General features: G+C 41.1%; 2 protein-coding genes across 12 annotated transcripts in view; both read left to right on the forward strand.

Moving 5' to 3' along the window:
- Positions 1 to 6886, forward strand: part of TBCEL (tubulin folding cofactor E like) — a 70625-nt gene extending 63739 nt beyond the window's left edge. Inside the window, exon 8 of one of the 2 annotated variants that reach the window (XM_059069795.2) lies at positions 5325 to 6886. In XM_059069795.2, coding sequence (XP_058925778.1) covers positions 5325 to 5643 — 319 coding nt within the window. In that variant the 3' untranslated portion in view covers positions 5644 to 6886. The remainder of the gene's footprint in view (positions 1 to 5324) is intronic. The other variant, XM_059069799.2, reaches the window with a different exon arrangement.
- A 32-nt stretch (positions 6887 to 6918) lies between these two features.
- The window catches only part of TECTA (tectorin alpha), an 86145-nt gene continuing 72552 nt past the window's right edge, over positions 6919 to 20511 (forward strand). For 4 of the 10 annotated variants that reach the window (XR_010841464.1, XR_010841463.1, XM_067039170.1 and 1 more), the window contains exons 1-7: positions 6954 to 9055; positions 9559 to 9690; positions 10919 to 11104; positions 12281 to 12480; positions 13211 to 13440; positions 19057 to 19112; positions 20316 to 20463. The gene's annotated coding sequence lies outside the window, so the exon portion shown is untranslated. The other 6 variants (XM_067039163.1, XM_067039160.1, XM_067039164.1 and 3 more) reach the window with 6 other exon arrangements.

The raw sequence follows: 20511 nt of genomic DNA on the forward strand, positions 1-20511 counted from the left end.
TCATTTTCTGTGAGGAGATCATGGGGGAATGATATTCAGAAGTTCTGAACAAAACACAGACAAATATGTATTACAATTTGACATTTGCTTATTGCAGTACATCCTTGTCAATAATATCATCCAAGGTAGACTTATAGCATTTTGCCACTTCAGAAGAGAGACTTATAAATATTACATATTTTAAATTAATCAGATAGAAGTACTGACTGGTAGAATATAAATTGAGATCATTAATTTTGAAGACTACTTAGTCATCAGAAATCATTTACCACTTAAGACTATAGCTTTGGGAAGAAAAAAGCCCTTTACCTCTTAAGACTATAGCTTTGGGGCTGATGCTAAGAAAAGCTCAGATAATACAGAATATAAAGATATAGTTCAGACATAGTTTAGATGAACTTTTGAATAATGAATAAAATATCTAAGCTGGAAGACTAGGTAGAAATTGGTTTCTAAAATTTACTGGGCATTTTGTAAAATCATGATTTCTTGTATCTACTGTTTTGCCCTGCTTAAAGATAATCCAAAATAAGATACTTAGGAGTAAACATAGTATCTTAAAATCATGATCTTTACTTATGTAACTTTTAGGGGAACATATTCAGTGTATATGGTGAAATATAGTGAGTCACAACTCTAATGCTTTTTCTTCATTTTTACAGCATAAAGAGTGAATATTTGTTATCCTAGGCTGTATCCAAACTTTTATCCATATGTAAAACCCTGCTGGATTTACCTGAAAATTAATAAGTAAACATTGCTTTTAAGATTAAATAAGTGGGGGGCTTCCCTGGTGGCGCAGTGGTTGAGAGTCCGCCTGCCGATGCAGGAGACACGGGTTCGTGCCCTGGTCCGGGAAGATCCCACATGCCGCGGAGCAACTAAGCCCGTGAGCCATGGCCGCTAGGCCTGCGCGTCCGGAGCCTGTGCTCCGCAACGGGAGAGGCCACAACAGTGAGAGGCCCGCATACCGGAAAAAGGAAAAAAAAAAAAAAAAAAAAAGATTAAATAAGTGGAAAGCAGGTACAGGGAGTGGTAATGTCAATGGCACAAAATAAATTTGGAAAGTTACATAGGAACGAAATCATGAAGGGCCTTTTATAATCAATGTATTAGTTTTCTATTGCTGCTGTAACTAATTGCCATAAACTTAGTGGCTTAAAACAATATATACTTATTATGTTATAGTTTTTATGTGTCAGAAGTATGGGCACAGGATGGCTTAACTGCGTTCTCTGCTTAGAGGGGCCCAAATTTTGCCTACCACAATTATGTTAAAGAGTTAGGGCTTTATTCTGATGGGTCTTGTGTGATTTTAAGTAGAGGACTGTTGTAGTCAAGTTTGTGTTTCATGACAATGACTTTGGCTGTGATGTAGACAAGGGTCAATTGGGGACCACCCTGAAGTCTTGGGAAACCATTTGAAAGAGTATCATTTGAAGTTCAGTTATAGATAACAGAAGCCACAAACTAGCTATTTTAAGAAGAAAGGGATTTCATACAGGGAATAAGGTGCTTACAAAATCTTTGGAAGGGCTGCCTCCCTAGGATTTTCCCTAGAGCAGTAACCGCAGAACTAGCCCACCAAGGGCACTGCTACCTCTGCTAGCATCAGATAAGGGGAGACTCAGGAAGCTGCTGTCCCTGGTGCTGGATCACACCACCTTAGCTGTGATCTGGAGATCAGCAAGCTGCTGCCAAGGGTGTTGACTTCAGGAACACACTACTTGAACCACAATCTGGTAATTAGGAAGCCTCTACCCAGGCTGTTCCCACTCCATGTGTGCTAAATCCACCTTGTCTCTCCCCAGGGCTGTTGAATGAGATTGATGGAAGTTAAATCTTACCTGCAAAGGAGTGTGGTAAATGTAGTTTTCAGCTTTGCAGCACAGAAAGGCATTCTAGGAGGAGGCTGAAACAAATACTGAGGAAAATTACCCAGCTTATGCATCCAAAGAAAGCTGTAGCAATCCAGGTTATTAATGATAGTGGCTTGAATTTACAAGACAAGTGGGCGAGAGAGATGAAGGTAGATTCATGAAATTTTTAGGAATAGAATTAGTATGACATGGCAATTGATTGAGTGGGAGAAGTGGAGAGGAGAGATAGGAAGGAATCAGGATGACTATTCAGTTTCTGGTTAGGCTGATTAGACAGTTTCTGGTGCCATTTACTGAGATAAGGAAGACTAGAAGAGAAGATGGTTGGGGAGTAACAATGAATTATTTCTGGACATGTTGATTTTGAGAAAACTATAAGACCTTTTAGAGTGTCCTAATTTATAGGTCATTTAATTTGTAGATAGACTTGACCAATTGCAGACTAGTTTCTGCACAGGGACCAAGTTTTGTGTACAGATATGTTTGTGCTTGGGAAAAATTCAGTTGACTATAGTGTCAAGTATAAATAAGTCTAGGATTATACAGTAATTATATTAAGTTTTAGTTTTATATTTAAATAGATTCAGGGCTTGGCCCTAGTTCTTTAATCTCATTGTTGAGTAGTGTTTTTCTTTTTCAGAAGGACTCATGGGTGCCCTGTTCCCTAAGTTCTTGTTTCAGAATATTTGCTTGTTAAATTTATTTCTGAAAAACACTTGGTGAGGTATAATATTCCTGAGTCATACTTCCTAATTTACTTATTTGGTAGGTAATGTGTTATTTTTCTCCTGTTTCTTTCACTGGTGCTGAAATCTCCCTTTTCATCTCATTCTGCTGTTTAACATTTATCTTTGAGCTCCTGTTTTATTATATTTATGCACTCATTAATTTCTAGACCTTAGAGTATTTGTGGGGCATTTTCTTTTCATTCAGTTATGTTTTCTTTCAGATTGAGTTCTGCCTCTGGCTTTTACTTAATGTGTTTCTCTCTTTTATTCCTTTTGCAGTGGTATGTGCTTAGTTGCCATTTTGTGTCTTATATTCTTGCTTATGTATAAAAGTGGATAACTCCATCTACACCACCTCTTTACTGAAACCCAGTATAAGTAAACTCCTTGACCCCTTTGCCATTGTTCCTTTTGTCCCTCCTGGGCAGAGCTTGAGAGCCTGGGGTATTACAATTCTATCTACTTTTCTGTAGTCTGAAGGGAAAATATCCATAGAATTGGGTTCAGCTTATTTGGCCCCTAGGTTCTGCTGTCTTTTCCAAGATTTTATTAAATTATCATAACCTACTTTCACTTATTTAAAGGCATATGCTAGGAGATTGGGTGAAGGAAGGATACCTTTGGACTTCGAATCATTTCACTTTTTCAGTTTGGAGCCTTGGAAAATTTCAAGTCCTGGTAGTTTTGGTTTTTGTTTGTGTAGACTGTTTTGTTTTGTTTTGTTTGCCATTGCTAAGATCCTGACATCCTGGCACTGGGATGTAGAGACTTCTGATCCCTGAGGTGTTTCCTCAGTCTTCCTCCCAGCTGACTCCTTACTCCCCAGCCTAGTTTGCTCTAAATTAGGAAGTATTGGTCAGTACGCTCAGGATTTTGTTTCCTTACCTTCTTTCTCCATAATGGCTTCTGGGAATTGAGTTAGGACCCTTGCTTAACAGAACCACATGGTACGGAGCTTTTGGTTCCTTTTAAAAGGTTATGGCAGGGGCTTCCCTGGTGGCGCAGTGGTTGAGAGTCCGCCTGCCGATGCAGGGGACGCGGGTTCGTGCCCCGGTCAGGGAAGATCCCACGTGCCACGGAGCGGCTGGGCCCGTGAGCCATGGCCGCTGAGCCTGCGCGTCCGGAGCCTGTGCTCCGCAACGGGAGAGGCCACAACAGTGAGAGGCCCGCGTACGGCAAAAAAGGTTATGGCAATGAGGCAGTTTCCTCTTTTCCTGTATTAGTTGCTGCTGGTAATATTTCACCCTTTTAAAAGAATACCGGGCCCAAGTCCTGGGAGAAGACAATTCTATAATGTGTTTCATCATACCATCACCTTTTCCAAGAAGTCCTACCTAAGTAGATTTCAATCATATATTTTCTTAGTGGTGTGTGTGGTTTAATAATTTAAGTCCCAGACAGCAGGAATGTAATGTTAATACTTTTAATTTGCATATGAACTTAGAACTTACAAAGTGCTTACTCATCTGTTATTTTATATGATTCTTATGACTGTCTTACAAGGTAGGAAGGGCAGACTTATTATCCCAGTTTTACTAGTGAGAAACCTGAGATCCAAAAGGACTGAGTGAGCTGGTAAGTCACACAGCTAAGTATAAGATGGAGTCAAGACTCTGAAGTCAGGTCTTGTGACTCCAAGGCCAGTGCTCTTTTCCCATACCTGGTGCTCCCCTTCATGGACATGATTACTTCCATCCCTGACCACAGATGTCTTACTACAGCTTCCGTGTTCCTACCAACCTTATTATAACACTGATTTAACTGAGTCAAAGCCAAAAGTAGGGTGGGGAACGTGGCGGGGGTAATCTCATAACCATTGTATTCTGATCCCGAATTAACCTCAGTATATCTTGGTTATAATAAAGCTAATGTTAGATCTTTTCAGCATTTTCCCCCTCTCTGGTTTGTAGGAAACTGCTCAGCTTTCTCAACGAAATCAAAACTAGATCCTCCAAGGCTGGCAGCGGAGACAAGATTTTCCATATGGGAAGCTTGTCCTCCTGGGCCCTAGTCTCACCTCTATAATTCACTTTCCTCTTGGTGTCTTTGACAGTTTCTTCCTGCCTTGATCAAGGAAGTTGTGTCCCTCATTTACCACTTTTTTACGAGAACGTATTCTGGACTCTTCCACAAACTCCTTGTGTTACAGTCAACTAGGCTAGGCTGGAACATTCAACAAAGCATCACTGAAAAAGCTAACAGCTAACATACAACTAGATCTTTTTGTTTGTAACTTATGCCTTCCCCAGGGGTCAGAAACTGCTGGCCTACATCCATCTTCCCATCTGTTACCAAGGAACACATGCTTAGATATCTGCCTGCCTTGAGGATGATGCCCAAGCAGGCAGGCTCTATCTACAGAGTGACTAGACTTCTCTCTAGAATCTTTGTAGTGTCTACTTTTTTTCTACGTTCTCCTTTCCTTTCTAAGCTGATTCTTATATAAACTTTAGCAGCAGGAGAGACTCTTCCCCAATCCACAAGAATGGGGTTTTACTGTGGCCCCAAAAGGGCAACGATTGCAGAGCACAGATTCCACAATAGTCACCCTATAGGTAGGTAGGCAGGTAAGTAGATATAATATTAGACTAGGAGATTAGACAGATGTTGAGAATAACAGTGTAGTTTACCTGTAGTTCTGAAGAAGTCAATAGTTCATGCGCTAGTGGCTTAAGTTGTCACTGTTTTGTTGTGTTTTGTTTTTTTATCCTCCTAGGTATCATGAACTAGTCACAAAATATGGGAAGTTGGAGCCTTTGGCAGAAGTGGACCTGAGACCCCAGAGCAGTGCGAAAGTAGAAGTCCACTTTAACGACCAGGTGGAAGAAATGACCATTCGTCTGGACCAAACAGTTGCAGAACTGAAGAAACAGTTAAAAACTCTAGTGCAATTGCCCACTAGCAACATGCTTCTCTACTATTTTGACCATGAAGCACCCTTTGGCCCAGAGGAAATGAAGTACAGCTCTCGAGCCTTGCATTCTTTTGGCATTAGGGATGGAGACAAAATTTTTGTGGAATCCAAAATAAAATAACCTCTGCCAGCCTTGTGAGCTCACACACTTTAGGACTCGCAGGGCATTTGTTCCCATGAGGTTTCCTTCAGGAGGGGGAAGGTTGCTCTGTTTTGTTTTGTTTTGTTTTGTTTAGGTTTCAGGGGGGTTTTGTATATTTCCCCCTAGAATGGGTAGGGGGCTGTTTTTGGTATTTTCTACCACAGATTCCTTCTACTCTGCCACCAGAATTGGCCACATCTCCAGTTTCTGTGCCCTCCCTCCTGAGAGGGGACTAGGCAGCCACCGACTTCTTACTGTGTTCACTGGGATCTGTCTAGCACTTGGTCCTCATGACCACTTAGGTGTACTTGTGATGATGGCGTGAACAGCACTGTCCCCTCAGAAGAGTATCTTGCACTTAAATCAGGAAACAAGGAATCTTTCCAGGAAGGGCCAGCACATCTCTCTCCCAATTCCTCCTTTTCCCCCTCCCTCTCTCTCCTTTCCTTCTTGGGTTCAGTTTTTCATTTTGACTTGTGTCCATACATGTTTACCTTAGTTTTATTCCGTCCATAATGAACTTCTTATTTTTCACCTTGGGTAACTTTTTTCTTCATTTCTCCCTTTTGAAGTAATTTCAAGTGCGTCAAGCGTTTGTCAACCTGATTCTGATCTCAGGTACTCAGTTAGAACCTATAACTCTGTTCGGGTCGGGAAGAAGAGTCGGTGGAGTGTTAAAATTCCAGGAAGCACAGGCACACAGCAGCCTGATCACTCTGTATGTAACTGCCTCAATTTTAATGTTCCTCCCACAGTATATCAACCATTACTGACGTGAGCTACGTCACATTCCAGAGTTCTTCGCTTTTTGCTTTCTGAACGTATTTCTTCATATCTATCTATCTTTCTCATTACTTTAAACTACTGGGAATGGAGGCCTGACTTTATGAAGAATCCAACAGAGCAATGGATATACGTGTCAGGAGAGCTGAGAATTAGCTAATAAACTCTCTGTAGTGTGCATGAGAGAGTCGAGTGGGGGGAGCACGGGAGAACGAGTACTGTGACTTTCCTGCCTGTCATCATTTGAAGCTTTTGCTCTTGCACTTTGCATTCGAAGTGGGAAATTTTAATCAAAGGGAGCTTTGATTCCTAGTTGTTCCCTGGGATTTTGTGATGTCATAATTGAACAATTCTTTTTGTTTTACATTTCAGCTTAGTTGCCCCTACAGAAGAACAACTCTGACTGATCTCTGAGTAAAGTATAAGTGTCAAAACTTCAGATTTGCCTCCAAGTCATATTTTCTGCAGAAGCATATTTAAAGCACTTTCCTTTAAAAGGTAGTCCTTACCTGCTCTGAAATCTTTTTGTTTGTTCTTCTATTCCTTTAATTTGTAATCTCTTTCTTTAATATATGTCTTTCTGGATCCACCATGTTTACAGATAGGAGACTTGAGAAGGACTTAGTGCACCTGGGGCAGAAAATGTGCACATGAAGTATTTTTCAAAGAATGTAATCGGTACCCGATTGCATTTGACCTTTTGACCTTTGTTACATGATTCCGTCCTCCTACAAATTCTTTAATTTCTTATGAAATTTTTAGGTGAATCTTGTAAACTCTTCACGGACGCTACTTTTTAAATTGTCCTATGCCATGATAGCAAATGTTTATTCTCTTGATGCACTTCAGGTTCAGTATCTGTAAAGCCTTTGACCCAGGCCTGCTGAGTCAAATCTACATTCACTGTCACATTGAAAGTGGAAACCAAAGGGGTTGAGGAAGATGAATGATGCCTGTTCTCCTTTTGCTTTATCTTTCAAAATCATAAAATCATAAAAATGAGCTATGGAGATCCAGGCTGGGTATAGACATGAATAACTATTTTGCAATCACATTTTCCTGACAGGTTTTTGGAAGTGGGAAAAAAGTGTGGCAACAGTGTCAGGAAGATTAAAACTGTGGATGCTTTGTGTACGTGTGCGTGAGTGCAGACGAGTTTGAGTGAGAAACAGTGTAACTGAGCTTTTGTCAGCCTGAGAAACAGATGCCCCCTTATTTTTTGAGGTTGTATGACCCCCGACTGTCCCACAGCAGAAAGCAGAGCAAACACTTATGCTTTAATCATCAGTGGAATGATGACAATAAGATATTTTATATATGACAAAGTTTTATGAACTGCTTTTTTACTCTTAGAGACCTGTTCCTTCTGCTATTACAGAACACAGCGCTCATCAACTGCAGGCGTAATTCTCTGATTACACAGTTGCATGTCAGGGGAACTTCTCATTTAATTCAGTGGCCGTGGCTATTTTTAGGGCATTGTAATTGATGGTTTTAATAACTGCGAAATGATTTTTGATTGAGACAAGATCGAATGCAATTACCGGTCTTTTAGAGTTACAGAACAGAAGTAAATGAGAAAAGATATTTGAGCATGTATACGTGTAGACTGATTTGGGTGGCTGAGTAAAGATGCTGCTTTTGAAATAAAATTGGTGCTGTGTAGACACTTGTAACCAAAATTATTTTTATAACAGGTCAAAAAGAAGGAGGGGAGAGACCATGGACTTTTGAGTCTGCAAGTTATGCATAATTGATTGTAGCTTATCTGTATTTTCATGTTAACTTCATCCAGATTCAGTGAGAGCATATTATTGCCATTCATGAGGCAAAATTCTGTCGTAGCCAGTATTACAGACATGTCGCCACAGGCACAGCGCATAGAACATATCTTCTCTAAAATAGAAATTTTTGTCAGTTCTGAAAAAGGAAAGGAGTAATAGAAGAAAGCCAAGTAAAAACTGAGGCATCATTTTCATGTGGGCATGTAGCTGCTGACACCACAGTGGAAATCAGTTTTTGAATTTGAATTTTTGAAATATCCCAGATTGCTTGAAAGAAAAATAAAAAGTTCAGAGTCATATATCTTTTTTTATTACTGAAAGTTTCTATTGTTTCTGCAACCTGTTGCCACCATGGCCATAAACACATAAGAAAGCAGCAGATATTATATAACTCTTGTTCCTTTAAGACCTTTTGGTGAAAACAAGCCCAAAACATTAGCTATGTGTAACAGAGCCGAATGTTATGATGCTGGTGTTTTTAAAGTTTGTTTACTTAAAAAAAACAAAAAACAAAAAACGTTCAGTTCTAACCAGATGTTTCAGCTATGATGCTAAGTCAGCAGTGTTAGGGACAGGGAAGCCTTGTTGCACAAGGAATTATCACCATTTGAGGCACGCAGGTGATAGTTTCACGAGCGCGTGTGTAAAGGTGGCTTGCTCCATGGGAGGTGCTAGGCTCCAGGGCAAATAAAACAAGAGTACAGAATAATAGATTGTTCTAAGCAATGTCATTTCTGTTTATGAATTTGATTTTCCCCTCATTTCATGTTAGATTGACATGCAAACTGCTTTCAAGAACACCCAGAAGCTCTCTGTGTTACCAGGTGTGTTGTGAACACTATTTTTCATAGGTGCTTCCTTCAAATATATGTCCATTGTAGTGATGGAGAGGGACTGGACTCTCTCAGGCTCTTTACTTGCCAGTTGTCTCCTGCAGTTCATGGAAATATATATTTTATTTTAGAATATAATTTAAACATGAAGGTCTATTCTTTGCACTTTTATTAATATATATATAGATATATAGATAATCTTTAAAAAAATTAAAAATCTAAAAGTCCACTTTCTCTCTGTGTTCTGATTTTTTCCTGGAGTCATGGGGGTCAAGGTGCATGTTTATCTTTATACAGCAGAAAGTCAACATCAGTGCTGTGGTTGAGTCCTCTGGGGAACTGGCCTAAGCTGGTAAAAGAGTTTGACCAGCTTAACAAATTTAGTTGGCATCTTGCCAAAGTTAGAAATTAAAACCGCAAAACAAAGGTTCATAGGAAATATGTTATTGCCTTTTTGTTAGCAAAGTTTTATACTTCTAACATGCTCTTTTAAGGATGAAAACCCACCTCTGAGCTATTCGGCATCCCCGTTTTTGAGTAAGAATCTCATTTTGATGAATTAGAAATTTGCGACACTTTTTAGAAGACAGAATCCATTAAATTCTTTCCCAGTGCTTCAGAAGTGTGTAAGTATCACGATCTGTTTAAATGTAAGATTATTTCTGTCTCTTATTCAGATTTCAAAAAATTATAGTTTTAACCTCTGTGCTAAGTTCTATTTAGTTCTATTTAGTATTTATTATGAGGGTCTCCGAGTTCTTGCAAGGTAGACGTATGTCAAGACACCCAATACCCATTGGGCTGAAAAATGCTATAACTTCCACCAGAATGCATATAAAACAAGGAGGTTAACCCTTGAAGTCACGTTTGTCTTTCCTGCTCTTCTCTGGAAAAGAAGTTATCTGTGTTCTCCAACTTAGACTTCGGATTATAGGATTCAGATTTAGCCAGATAACTTTTAAAACACATAGGTCATGATAGATATTAACATGAGTCATTTCATCTACTTTTAAGCTTTTAATGTAACTAAGATTTAGGAATTGAATTAATACATGAAAGGGGTAGCGTACCATATTATATCTCCTTAAAATATAATGAATTTCTGAATCCTTTTCCTTCAAAAATTTGAGAATAACACTAAAAATGTGTAGGTTTTTTTTTTAACAAACTGATCTGTTAAAATGTTCAGATATATATACTTGCCTAGACATATGAGTATAAAACATGTAAACATCTTATGCTTTTCTTCAGTGTGGTTTAGGCACCTGAGCAATTTGCTTGCGTTCTGTTTTAAGGCGCACATGTCAAGAGGGGGGTAACAAACTCATAATCCAAGAGGGAGATGAGACAAAAGCAGAGTTGCTGCTCGTGTGAATCAGTGCCAGGGATCCAGGCTTACCATTTTCATTCTCATGTTTCTTCTAAACATTAACAATGAGCGTTTATTATCAGCCAGGGCCCAATCTAGATGCTCTGCCTATATTAAACCCTTTTGATGTTCGCGACATCCCCATGGTTCAGCACTGTTAATTGTCCCCATCTTCTTACTTGTGAGGTACAGATAGATTGAGTAACTTGCCACAAGTCACACCATTGATAAATGACAGCAGAGCTAGGATCCACACCCAAGCAGTTGGGCTGCAGTTGAGAGCTGTTACACTACCTGCTGCTAAGGTTCTCCTCCATAGCCCTCCACAGTCACACCATTATTGTTAGTCTTTATGTTTCACTAAAACACTAAAGTGAGATGTTCCTCCACATTCACTTACTAAATTGATTTGCTCTATAACAAAGTCACTGATGCGGCTGATAGCTCTAAATCCAAATTGGAACTTGTCCTCGTGCCATTTTCAGAATTAACACTGTGATGGGTGTATAGCCATTGTCCTCCCTGCTCTCCTGGGAGGAGCCAGATTGGACACTTGTCATGGGTGCCGTTGACAAGTGAACCTGCAATATGATGCTGAACACCGGTCACGTGGTCTTCAACCTGAGGACATTCTAGAGCCTTAACACTTCGTTTTCCGTGAACAACTAAAGGTGAGACAGGTCACTCAGTTTTGACTCAGACTTTTATTAAGGAGGCATTGTGTTCAAGTGAACTTGGTGTTTATAGGGGGGAGAAAAAGTAGACAATCTAATGGAGCCCGTATCTCAGGTTTTGTTATGGGAAAGGTTGAGGCTGTCACTGTTATTGTTCCTCTTTCAAATCCAAGACAGAGCCTTGTGAGGAATATAAGTATTGCTTACAAAATAGAGGAGGCAGTTTATCTATCATGGTCTGTGAGATCTAGGTCTGCCAAAAAATTACAATTATTACTGAGTCTTTCACAGACTCTTCATCCTTGAATGCTTCTTAGTCACCATAAGTAATACAATTAAGGTGTTAAATAAATAAGAATGGGAATCAGAGGAGGCAGACATTAAAAAATACAGTTTTCTAAACTACCTGATACATTCGAGGGCAGATGTAAGCCTTATTCCACTATTAGAGAATACAACTAGGACATTATGAATTGCTTTGGTTGTGTTAAAATTTTGTTTGGTTTATAGTTCAGTTTGTTTGCAAAAAGACATCTTTTAAAAACCATTTGTATTTCATTTTAAATAGAAAACATTCACGGGATTCAAAAATCAAACAATATAAACAAAGTATACACTGGAAAATTCTACACTAACCCCTGTACTCCATCTTTTATTAGCTGTTTGTGTGTCTTTGCCGAGTCAACACAAAAAATAGCAAATGAGAATATACTTATTGATCCCTTTTTATACAGCAAAGTTAGCATATTATATACCATCATGCACCTTGCTTTTTTTCACTTAAAATGCATCTTGGAAATCTCTATAGCAACATGTACAAAATCACCTTACCCTTTGTTTATAATATAAGATATAGTATTCCATTTATAGATGTGATTTATAGTTTATTTGACCAATACCTTATTGATACACTTTGAGTCTTTCGTTGTTCTCACTCCCAATCTCCCTCCCTCTTTCTTTCTCTCTTTTTTACTCTTTTCAATTTGCTGCAGTAAAAAGCATACATTCTTTTACATGTTTGAAATAAACCTGTAGAATACATTCCCAGAAGTGGGACTGCTAGATCAAAAGGTCAGAGTGTTTGTAATTTTGGTAGATATTGCCAAATTGTTCTCCACTGAAATTACATAAAAGAACTTTTTTTTTTTTTTTTCTGATTTTAATACTTGTCAGATCCCTGCAAAGTCAAAGACTTTACTGATCTTGGGCTTGATACGTGATTCCTGGTTAGTGGAACCAAGATGGCATTCTTCCCAATTAGGCATATGCAAATCTAGCCACTTGAATTCAACACATAATAGATTTGCATGAGCCATGCATATCGTCTGTCTTATGAGCTCTCTTTCCTTGGAATCTGCAATTTTTAATCATTGGTGAGTGACATTTCACCTCTGCAGGAGAAGGTATCCTTAACGATGTATGAGCACTTGTTTCAGCTGAGTGCCCTTGAAAAGTGATAGACAAATAGCGCTAAAACCCCTTGTTTATTGTCTGCAGTAAGCTTTAATCAGAGCTGCTTCTTGCCGACCAGTGAAATTCTTCTAGAACTACTTGGTGCTACTTGGTGAATAGGGAATATAGAGTGTCTCTCCACTCCTCCTGCCCCTTTTCAACCTTATTCCTAATGTGCTAACAAGGATGCTAAAATAAGACTAATTGTGGGGTTCTTTTGGTTATGTTGGTCTACTTCGAATTAGCTATTACAAATTCCTCGCCTAGAGATAGATACTAGAGTTACTTTCAGAAAATATCTGTGAGTCCTTGTTTAAATTTCAGAGCTGAGCATTGTTTATTATTGAGATCTTAGATCTAGGAAGTCTTGCTATCAACATTAATGTTACTCAATGTGATTTTCAAGGAGCCAATGCCATTTTTCTCATAATTAAGAGTCCAGTGTCTAGACTGAGTAAGATCAGCACAAAAAGAAAATTACTTAGAGGCAAATAATATTAATTCTTTAAAACGACATGTTCTAGAGCATTTGTGCCACAATTTAAACTCCTAATGCTTGCAGCTTGCTGTTAAACGATTATTACCATGATACTAGTAAATATGAAAATTTTAGAAATATGACATCAGGTTTTTAAACTCTTTTCTCTTGAGAATGAAAAACAGACTTCAGGAGAAGCCATGAAAGTTAACCCAGGTGTCCAAGAATGAAGATTCCAAGGCAATAAGAGAAGCAAACTTCCAGCTGTGGTGCTCTGGAGACCCTTTCATCGCGAACATCTTTACTGTTCAGGAGAAGTCTTCACGAGCATAATTTCATTTTCCATATCACCTCGTCCACTTCAAGGATTCTCCTATGGCTAACTACAATTTTCAGGGAGAACGTAAGCATAACCTCCGATGTAATCACCTTATCCAGCTAGATCTAGGAGGTTGAACATTATTCAATCAGTGGGTAAGTGGTAGAAACAACGGCACTACAAAAATATCTGGAATCTCCATGGGAGATTATACAATGAAGCAAAATGATCAGTTGTAGGGGGCTTGTATATTTATCCAAGACACCAGTGTCGCAGATTCAGATGGCTAGGAAGAAGATGCTAAGGTGGAGTTAGGAGTGCAAAAGGTTTATTGGGGAATAACACCTGTGAAAGAAAAGGGGAAGAAGAAAGGTGGGGCAGGAGGGGGCATCGCACCATGCAGTAGCCCTGACAAAGTCTGCAAGCCCAATAAGATGCTCTGGAGCAAAAATTTCCTATTAGAGGCGTCCCATTTAGGTCCTTTGACCAAAGGTTTTCTCAAACCTTTGAGAAAGGTTTGAGAAAGGTTTGATGGGGGAACACAGGAACATGACCTCAGCTTGAACACTGATGCAGGCACCAAAGGAGCCAACAGTTGGGAGCTGTCAGCTAACCATACTCCCTGTGGCTGGAAAGCATTCTTTTCTTGAAGGTGGATCTGAGTGGTGCACGTCTGTACGTACCACAGTCCACCCTGTGCCGTGTGTAGATGCAATTCTCCATCCATGATCAGGGCCAGCTCCTCCAGGGCTCTGGCAGGCTTCTCTTCCTGAGGGGAACCTCAGAAAAGGGAGGTTAGGGGAACGGACTACACCCCATGACACTGCAGATGGTTTCAGAGTCATGACTGGTACCCACCATCTCCCTCTTCCATTATCCATTCTATCACCTCTGCTGGTCTCAGTTGTTTACCTAGTGGTTTATCCCAAACCCTGATTCCTGAGGAATCTGAATCCCTGGTAACTATATGCTGCTGAGACTTGGGTTGCTATTGCTTGTCCGTCACAGTCACAATTGGGCAAGGGAGTAGCAAGAGCCACCATACTGGGTCACCTGAGTTCCACACATCTTACCCCTTGAGCCTGTCGTGCAACAGCAGCTCCACCTCCTCCTCAGGGTTGGGGATCCCTAATAGGATGGTGGCTCATCTTTCCTGCTAGTCTCTGCAACAAGGAACCCGAAGTACCCAGGCAGCATCACAGCCATAGCTTGTAGGTCCGTGGGACTCTTTCCGTGTCCCCTGGTGAGAGCATGCCTTCTTGGGAACCAGGATGTCAAACTCTGCACAACCTAGAGATGAGGGGTTGGGCAGCCAAAGTCCCTCAATAATCATTGGGAGTACTTGCAGGTGGGGCTACTCCTGCTTCCCCACTTTGGTGCCTGGACCCATGTATTCCTCCTACTAGGGACGCTGCTCCAACCAGGGGCTCCTCCTGTAATCATGGGCCCACACTCACATCCCCTTTTTTGTAAAGTGGCTTCCCTAGTTGGAAGCTATTTTGCATGGAATTCTATGCCTGTGGATCAGCAAGCCTGCAAGCCTCTCACTAGTGGTGCTGGCTAAGGCCCTGTGGGCAGCAAAAGCATACACATATCCAGAGTCCAGGTCTATTCCTGGGAAAAGGAACCGTTGGCCCTTCCAGGACAAAAGTGGTCCAGTGTAGTCATTTTGCCACCAAGTGGCCAGTTGGTCTCCCCAAGGAACAGTGACAGACTGAGGGCTTAGCTTTTGTCTCTGTTCTTGGCAGGGTGAACATTCAAAGGCCAGGATAGCTAACTCAGCCTTGCTCAATAGGAGCTCATGCTATTGGGCTCCTGCATAACCTCCATCCTTGCTGCTGTGGCCACTTCATATACGTGCCCATCATACCAGCACTGACAAAGCCTGCTTCACGTCAGCTGCCCAAGTCATTTTGTCTACTTAGTTGTTCAGTCCCTCTTCTGTAGTGGATGCTTTCTTTTGGGTGTTAACATACGACACAAAGATCTTCACACTTCATGTCCATTCCCATCTGTCTATCCACATGTCTCTACTCCAGGCCTCCTTGCCACTTTTTTATTTCCAGGCCCTTGTCCAACTGGATATGTGATTCACTACTGCCTACGAATTTGTACATGTTCTAACAACAGACCACTTTGACACAGAGTACTTGGGGGCAAGATATAATGCCCCCAAGTCCACCCATTGGGAAAATATTCCTCTATCATTGTCTTTCAAGGCCACCCTTGCATGAGGCTGTAGTGTAGCTACCATATACTTTGGGCTTGCAGACACACACCAAGCCAATCCATCCACACTCCAAGCTTAGACATTTTCATCCTCCTTTAGCTTGTCATATGCACCGCCCACCTCACACTTCACATAGGGCCATATGTGTTATCTGGGTCGCGGGGGGTTGGGTAACGAGTATAACTCTGAAAGGTGACATGGATTCTGGGCTACCTAGTCCAGCAGCTTGCTCATTGCCGGTCCAAGATATGCAGCTATGCCATTTCCATCTTAGGGTAGATTGCTGCTGGGACCCCCTGACTTTATGTCTTGATGGGTCCAACAGGGCCCAGCTCATGAGGGGGATTTCTGGGCACGTGGTCACTTGTATCTTGGTCAAATGTTCCATCACAGGGTTCATTCTCATGCCAGGAGTTGATTTTCAGGAGGTGTGTTATTTTTTGCTGTGGATGTCATGACTTGCCTCCAGAACTCCGGGGACCTGAGTTATGGTTTTCCCACTGGGGTTTGCAATCAACAGCACATTTCATCTTTTCCTGCCCCTAACATCTCCAACAACAAAGCACCTATTGAACATATGACCCAAGTGGCAGGGTTGCTTGCATTACAGTCTGGAGCTGCTACAATGCTCTTTCATGCTCTCAACCCAGGTCAAAGCTGGTTGAATTCTATGTCACCTGGTATGTGGGCTGGAGCAGTTTTTGTAGGTACAGAATATGTGGCCTTTAGAACCCAAAGAAAACTATGAAGAGGGAAGAATTTCTTTGTAGAGAGGTTGCAAGATGCAGCCATTTGTTTTTTGCTTTGGAGGGGCGATCCCAGCATGTCTCTGACCACTGGATTCCTAAAAGCGTTACTGAAGTACTAGCCTTGAATCTCTGAAGAATGTAACTCCCACCTTCCGGAGCACATGTGTGTCACCCAGGCCTCCGGCCACTTCTTCCTCATTGTGCCAATCAACGTTGTCAATGTTGTGAATCAAGGTGATGTTCTATAGGAGACACTCCATCCAATCTCAGCAAAACTACAAATGTATATTGCTGTCTGTTCCATCTGAAGATGAACTATTTTTCTGATCCTCATGCCTGAATCAGATAGGGGAAAAAATGCATTTGCCCAATTAACAGCCACATGCCATGTATCTGAAGCCATGTATCTGAAGCCATCTGTACTAACGTAGTATCTCCAGCAAAGATACGTTGGTACAGCAGATGCAAACTGGAGCTGCTACTTGGTTGAGCTTGCAGTAGCCCACAGTTATTCTTCAGGGTCCATGTTGCCCAATTAAATGGAGATACGATAGATCCCACCACCCCTACTCTCTAAGAGTGACACTAATCTTCACCATCTTCCCCCAACCCCAGGATGCAAGACTCTTTTGTATGTACTACCTTGGCTGGAGTACAAGGATCAAGTTCCTTCCTTGCTATGATAGCTTCTACCACACAGACCAAGGACCCAGTGAGTCAAGCATATTAAACCCAATTCTATACAGGGACTTGGGAACTCACATCCAGGTAGGTCTGCAGCCCCTGTGTGCCTGCTGGGACTTGGCCAGGTCTCCTTTTGTTTCCTTGGCCTCTCAGTTTTCACTCTCACAGGGTCTTTGGATATCACTGTTAACTCAAACCCCTTGTCCAACAGTCCACAAGATATCTAGGCATTCCCCTCCTCCAGTCTACAGTCAATCAAGTAAATGACCATAGGTCTTTTGGGGGAAGGACTGAGAGAATCACTACTGTACACACTTGTCATGATGTTGCAGGATTCTTCCCTTTGGTGACCTGGTTACCTTTTTAGTCTATGGATTCCAGATTTGAAAAACTGACTCAGATCCACAAACTGAGCAAGGGATCAAGACCTTTCATTGGGGCAACTGTCTTTGGCCTCTTGCTCAACCATTCTTGCCCCTTTTTAAAATTATATATAGTAAGCAATACCCTTGTTGGCTGCCCATCTACTTAGCCCCTTGGATGCCATGCTCTATTAATCATCTCCATAACTCTCTATGGATCAGAGCCCCTTGGCTACAACTCTGACCTGCTTGGTTATTATGAAGATTCGAACCCCTTGGCTTCAGGCAGTAGAGTGCTGCTACCTGGTCTCTGTTGTTTCAGGTGCCCATCATCCCCATTGCGATTGGACAGTCAAGTTCTGTGACCACCACTCCTGCCATCAGCCCTGACCTGCAGAGGGGAGCCCCACTGAGCTTGTTTGTGATGCTGGTGCTTCTCTCACCAGCATATTCCTGCTGCCTTTGGTGGATGATGTGTCTGTCCTCTGGGCCTTTCCACGGAACACGATCATCTGTTGGGTCTTCTGGAGTCACATAATATACATGCATGTCCAAGTCTCTGAGAATTTTAATCCCTTCTTCTGCCATCTGCTGCAGTAATTTGGGCATTTCAACCCCAATGTATATACATTATATATATATATATATATATATATATATATATATATATATACACACACACACACACATACATATATAAAATCCCAATGTATAAAATTATATACACAAGTCCAAGGTTTTCCCAATTAGACCCTGATTTTGGCATAGTAGAGCTGCTTCAGTTGAGCCCTTGACATAGCCTTTGTCACCTCAACTAGGTTCTCCAGAGCAAAAATTGCCCATTAGGGGAGTCCTGCATTGGGTGGAAAGTGCTGAGGCAATTGTCCCACCACCTCGCCCAGTCACGGATAGGGTTGCCCTTGGCTCCAACAGTGAGGCTGAGCCTGAAGGAGCTCACAGCTGGAGGCTCGTGGCCGTCCATACTTCTCACTGCATCATTTCAAAGTAGCTCAGATCTGACTATTTCTTTCACAGAAGGTGTAAGAAACTAAAGAAAACAAAACAAAACAAAAACAATCAGCATATAAGGCTTATTCTACTCATTTTTAGGAATTTTTTCTGTTTTGTGTTTCGTTTGAACTGCCTTTCCTCCTGCCCAAAAAGCAGCATCCATCTATGCCATCTTTGTAAAACACAAATTGTCTTGGGTTACTAGCTCCAAGCCACGCCCACACCACCTTTGGTTTAAATCTTGTCAAATCTTGGCTCACTTCACCCCTTCAAACAGAATAAACCCTCCTGCCGACATGGCATAAAAAGAGATTTTTGTCATTTTTCCCTCTGTGACCCCTGAGTGTACACCCGGAATACACACTCACTAACTGGCTCCCCAGCGATAAGCCAGCTCAGTCTGTCCTCAAGCACCTGGCACTTGCTTGCACCCAGATTCTCAGTCATTCTGATCCATTTATGCCGCCATCTTGTGTATCTGGTTAGCCCAGGTGGCATTTATCCCAGGAGCAGTCCTGCCCCAAGAAGGATGAAACATTTAATATGGGTCAAAAGGCTGAGATACAAATATCCACGAGTGCATATGAAGAAAGAAGACCAAAGCAATTACTATGACACTAGCAGTTTTTAAAATAGAACCAACTATTTTGCTTATTTTGCTTAGGTTGACTACTGGACTAAAACCTTAATAAAGGCTGGGCAAGGAGAATACTCTTTGAGGTGAGTCTTGGATTTGAGTTTAATTTTATTTTGAACAGGCACCCCCAAAATCAGATTTTCTGTTACATAAATATGTGCCTTTAGGAGGAAAATAGTCATTTGACATCTGTAAGTAAATACACGTGGAGAATTCGTAAAACCTACTGAATTACCACGGGATTACGGGGAAAATATTGAATAATTTAGACTGAAAAACTAGTTTCCCAAACCTCTTCTCCATTCATTGTAGGACAATTTGCTCAAAACTGGAATTATGTCTTTTGATACAGTTGGCATTTAAATGTCTGGTCAGAGAGAACTTTGAAGCAATTTTTAAATTCCCATTGATTTACAGAGAGTTTTCTCCTGCTACCTTCAAATGATTTCCTTTTTTAAACAAGTCTCACTTTAAATATTTTGGATAGTAAACTTAGTTTCTGCCTTAGCCAATGTTTCTCGTTCTGCATCGAACCGGACACCTTTTTACCTTGTTCACGATGCCTTTTAAATACTTGCTGCAAATTTTCATCAGGAGGGGTCTATCTATCCCCACTCCCTCCAAGGACCCTCGCTGGGTATCTGTGGAGGTTTCCAGAGCCCTTGGTTTTTCCCTTGTGAAAGATCCTGCCTCGCGCTGGTTACCTGTCCCCTGGCCTAACCCGCTGCACTGCGGTGTATCAGAGGGAAAAGGGCAGGAATAAAACCTAGAAAAGTTTGAGACAGTTTCTTTCAATACTTCATGCATACCTGTGAAAAAACAGGGTAGAGCCTATTTGTGGCAGCTGTTCAAAAGCAGAGAAACAAAAAAAGACTTTGGTAGAAAACCAACTTTATTTAAATATTGGAGGCAGCAGCTTTGTTTGGCGTTTGAATCCCATGCTGGTGGATGCTAATTCCGTAACATTATACAGTTGCCTTTTTTTGGGTACAAAGGTAGAAGGGGGGTTTTCTTCTGTGTTTTTCAGTGCAAAGTGATTCCGATCAGAAAGGACCAAGGTTTCAGCTCCAAGTAACTGACATTTCCATCTGAATCTACTCTCTTTTTTTTTTTTTTTAAGGGGGGAGAAAAAGGTCTAGTTTTTCAGGAAAAGAACCTCTCTACGCAATCCTGAAACTGATCTTTAGATTTACTTTTCCTTAATCAATAGAAGAAAAACTTGATTGCAACTCAACACTTATGTGACTCTAGCGCAGGACTAACTGAATTTTTGGTTTTGAGAGTAGGGGATTCAGACATCATTTCAGGAATCAGAAATAATTGGCAGCAAGTGGGGGAGAACTGACATGAATTCTTGTTTTACCTAATTTTTCCTGGTTTACCAAGATTTGGCTTAATATTTCCGACTCCATTCCTCCAGTCTCTGCAGAACAGGTTAGTGACATTTTTCATAAATACAAATATTTAAATGAATCCTCCTTC

Source organism: Kogia breviceps, chromosome 7, assembly GCF_026419965.1.
Source record: "Kogia breviceps isolate mKogBre1 chromosome 7, mKogBre1 haplotype 1, whole genome shotgun sequence".
Lineage (NCBI taxonomy): Eukaryota > Metazoa > Chordata > Mammalia > Artiodactyla > Physeteridae > Kogia > Kogia breviceps.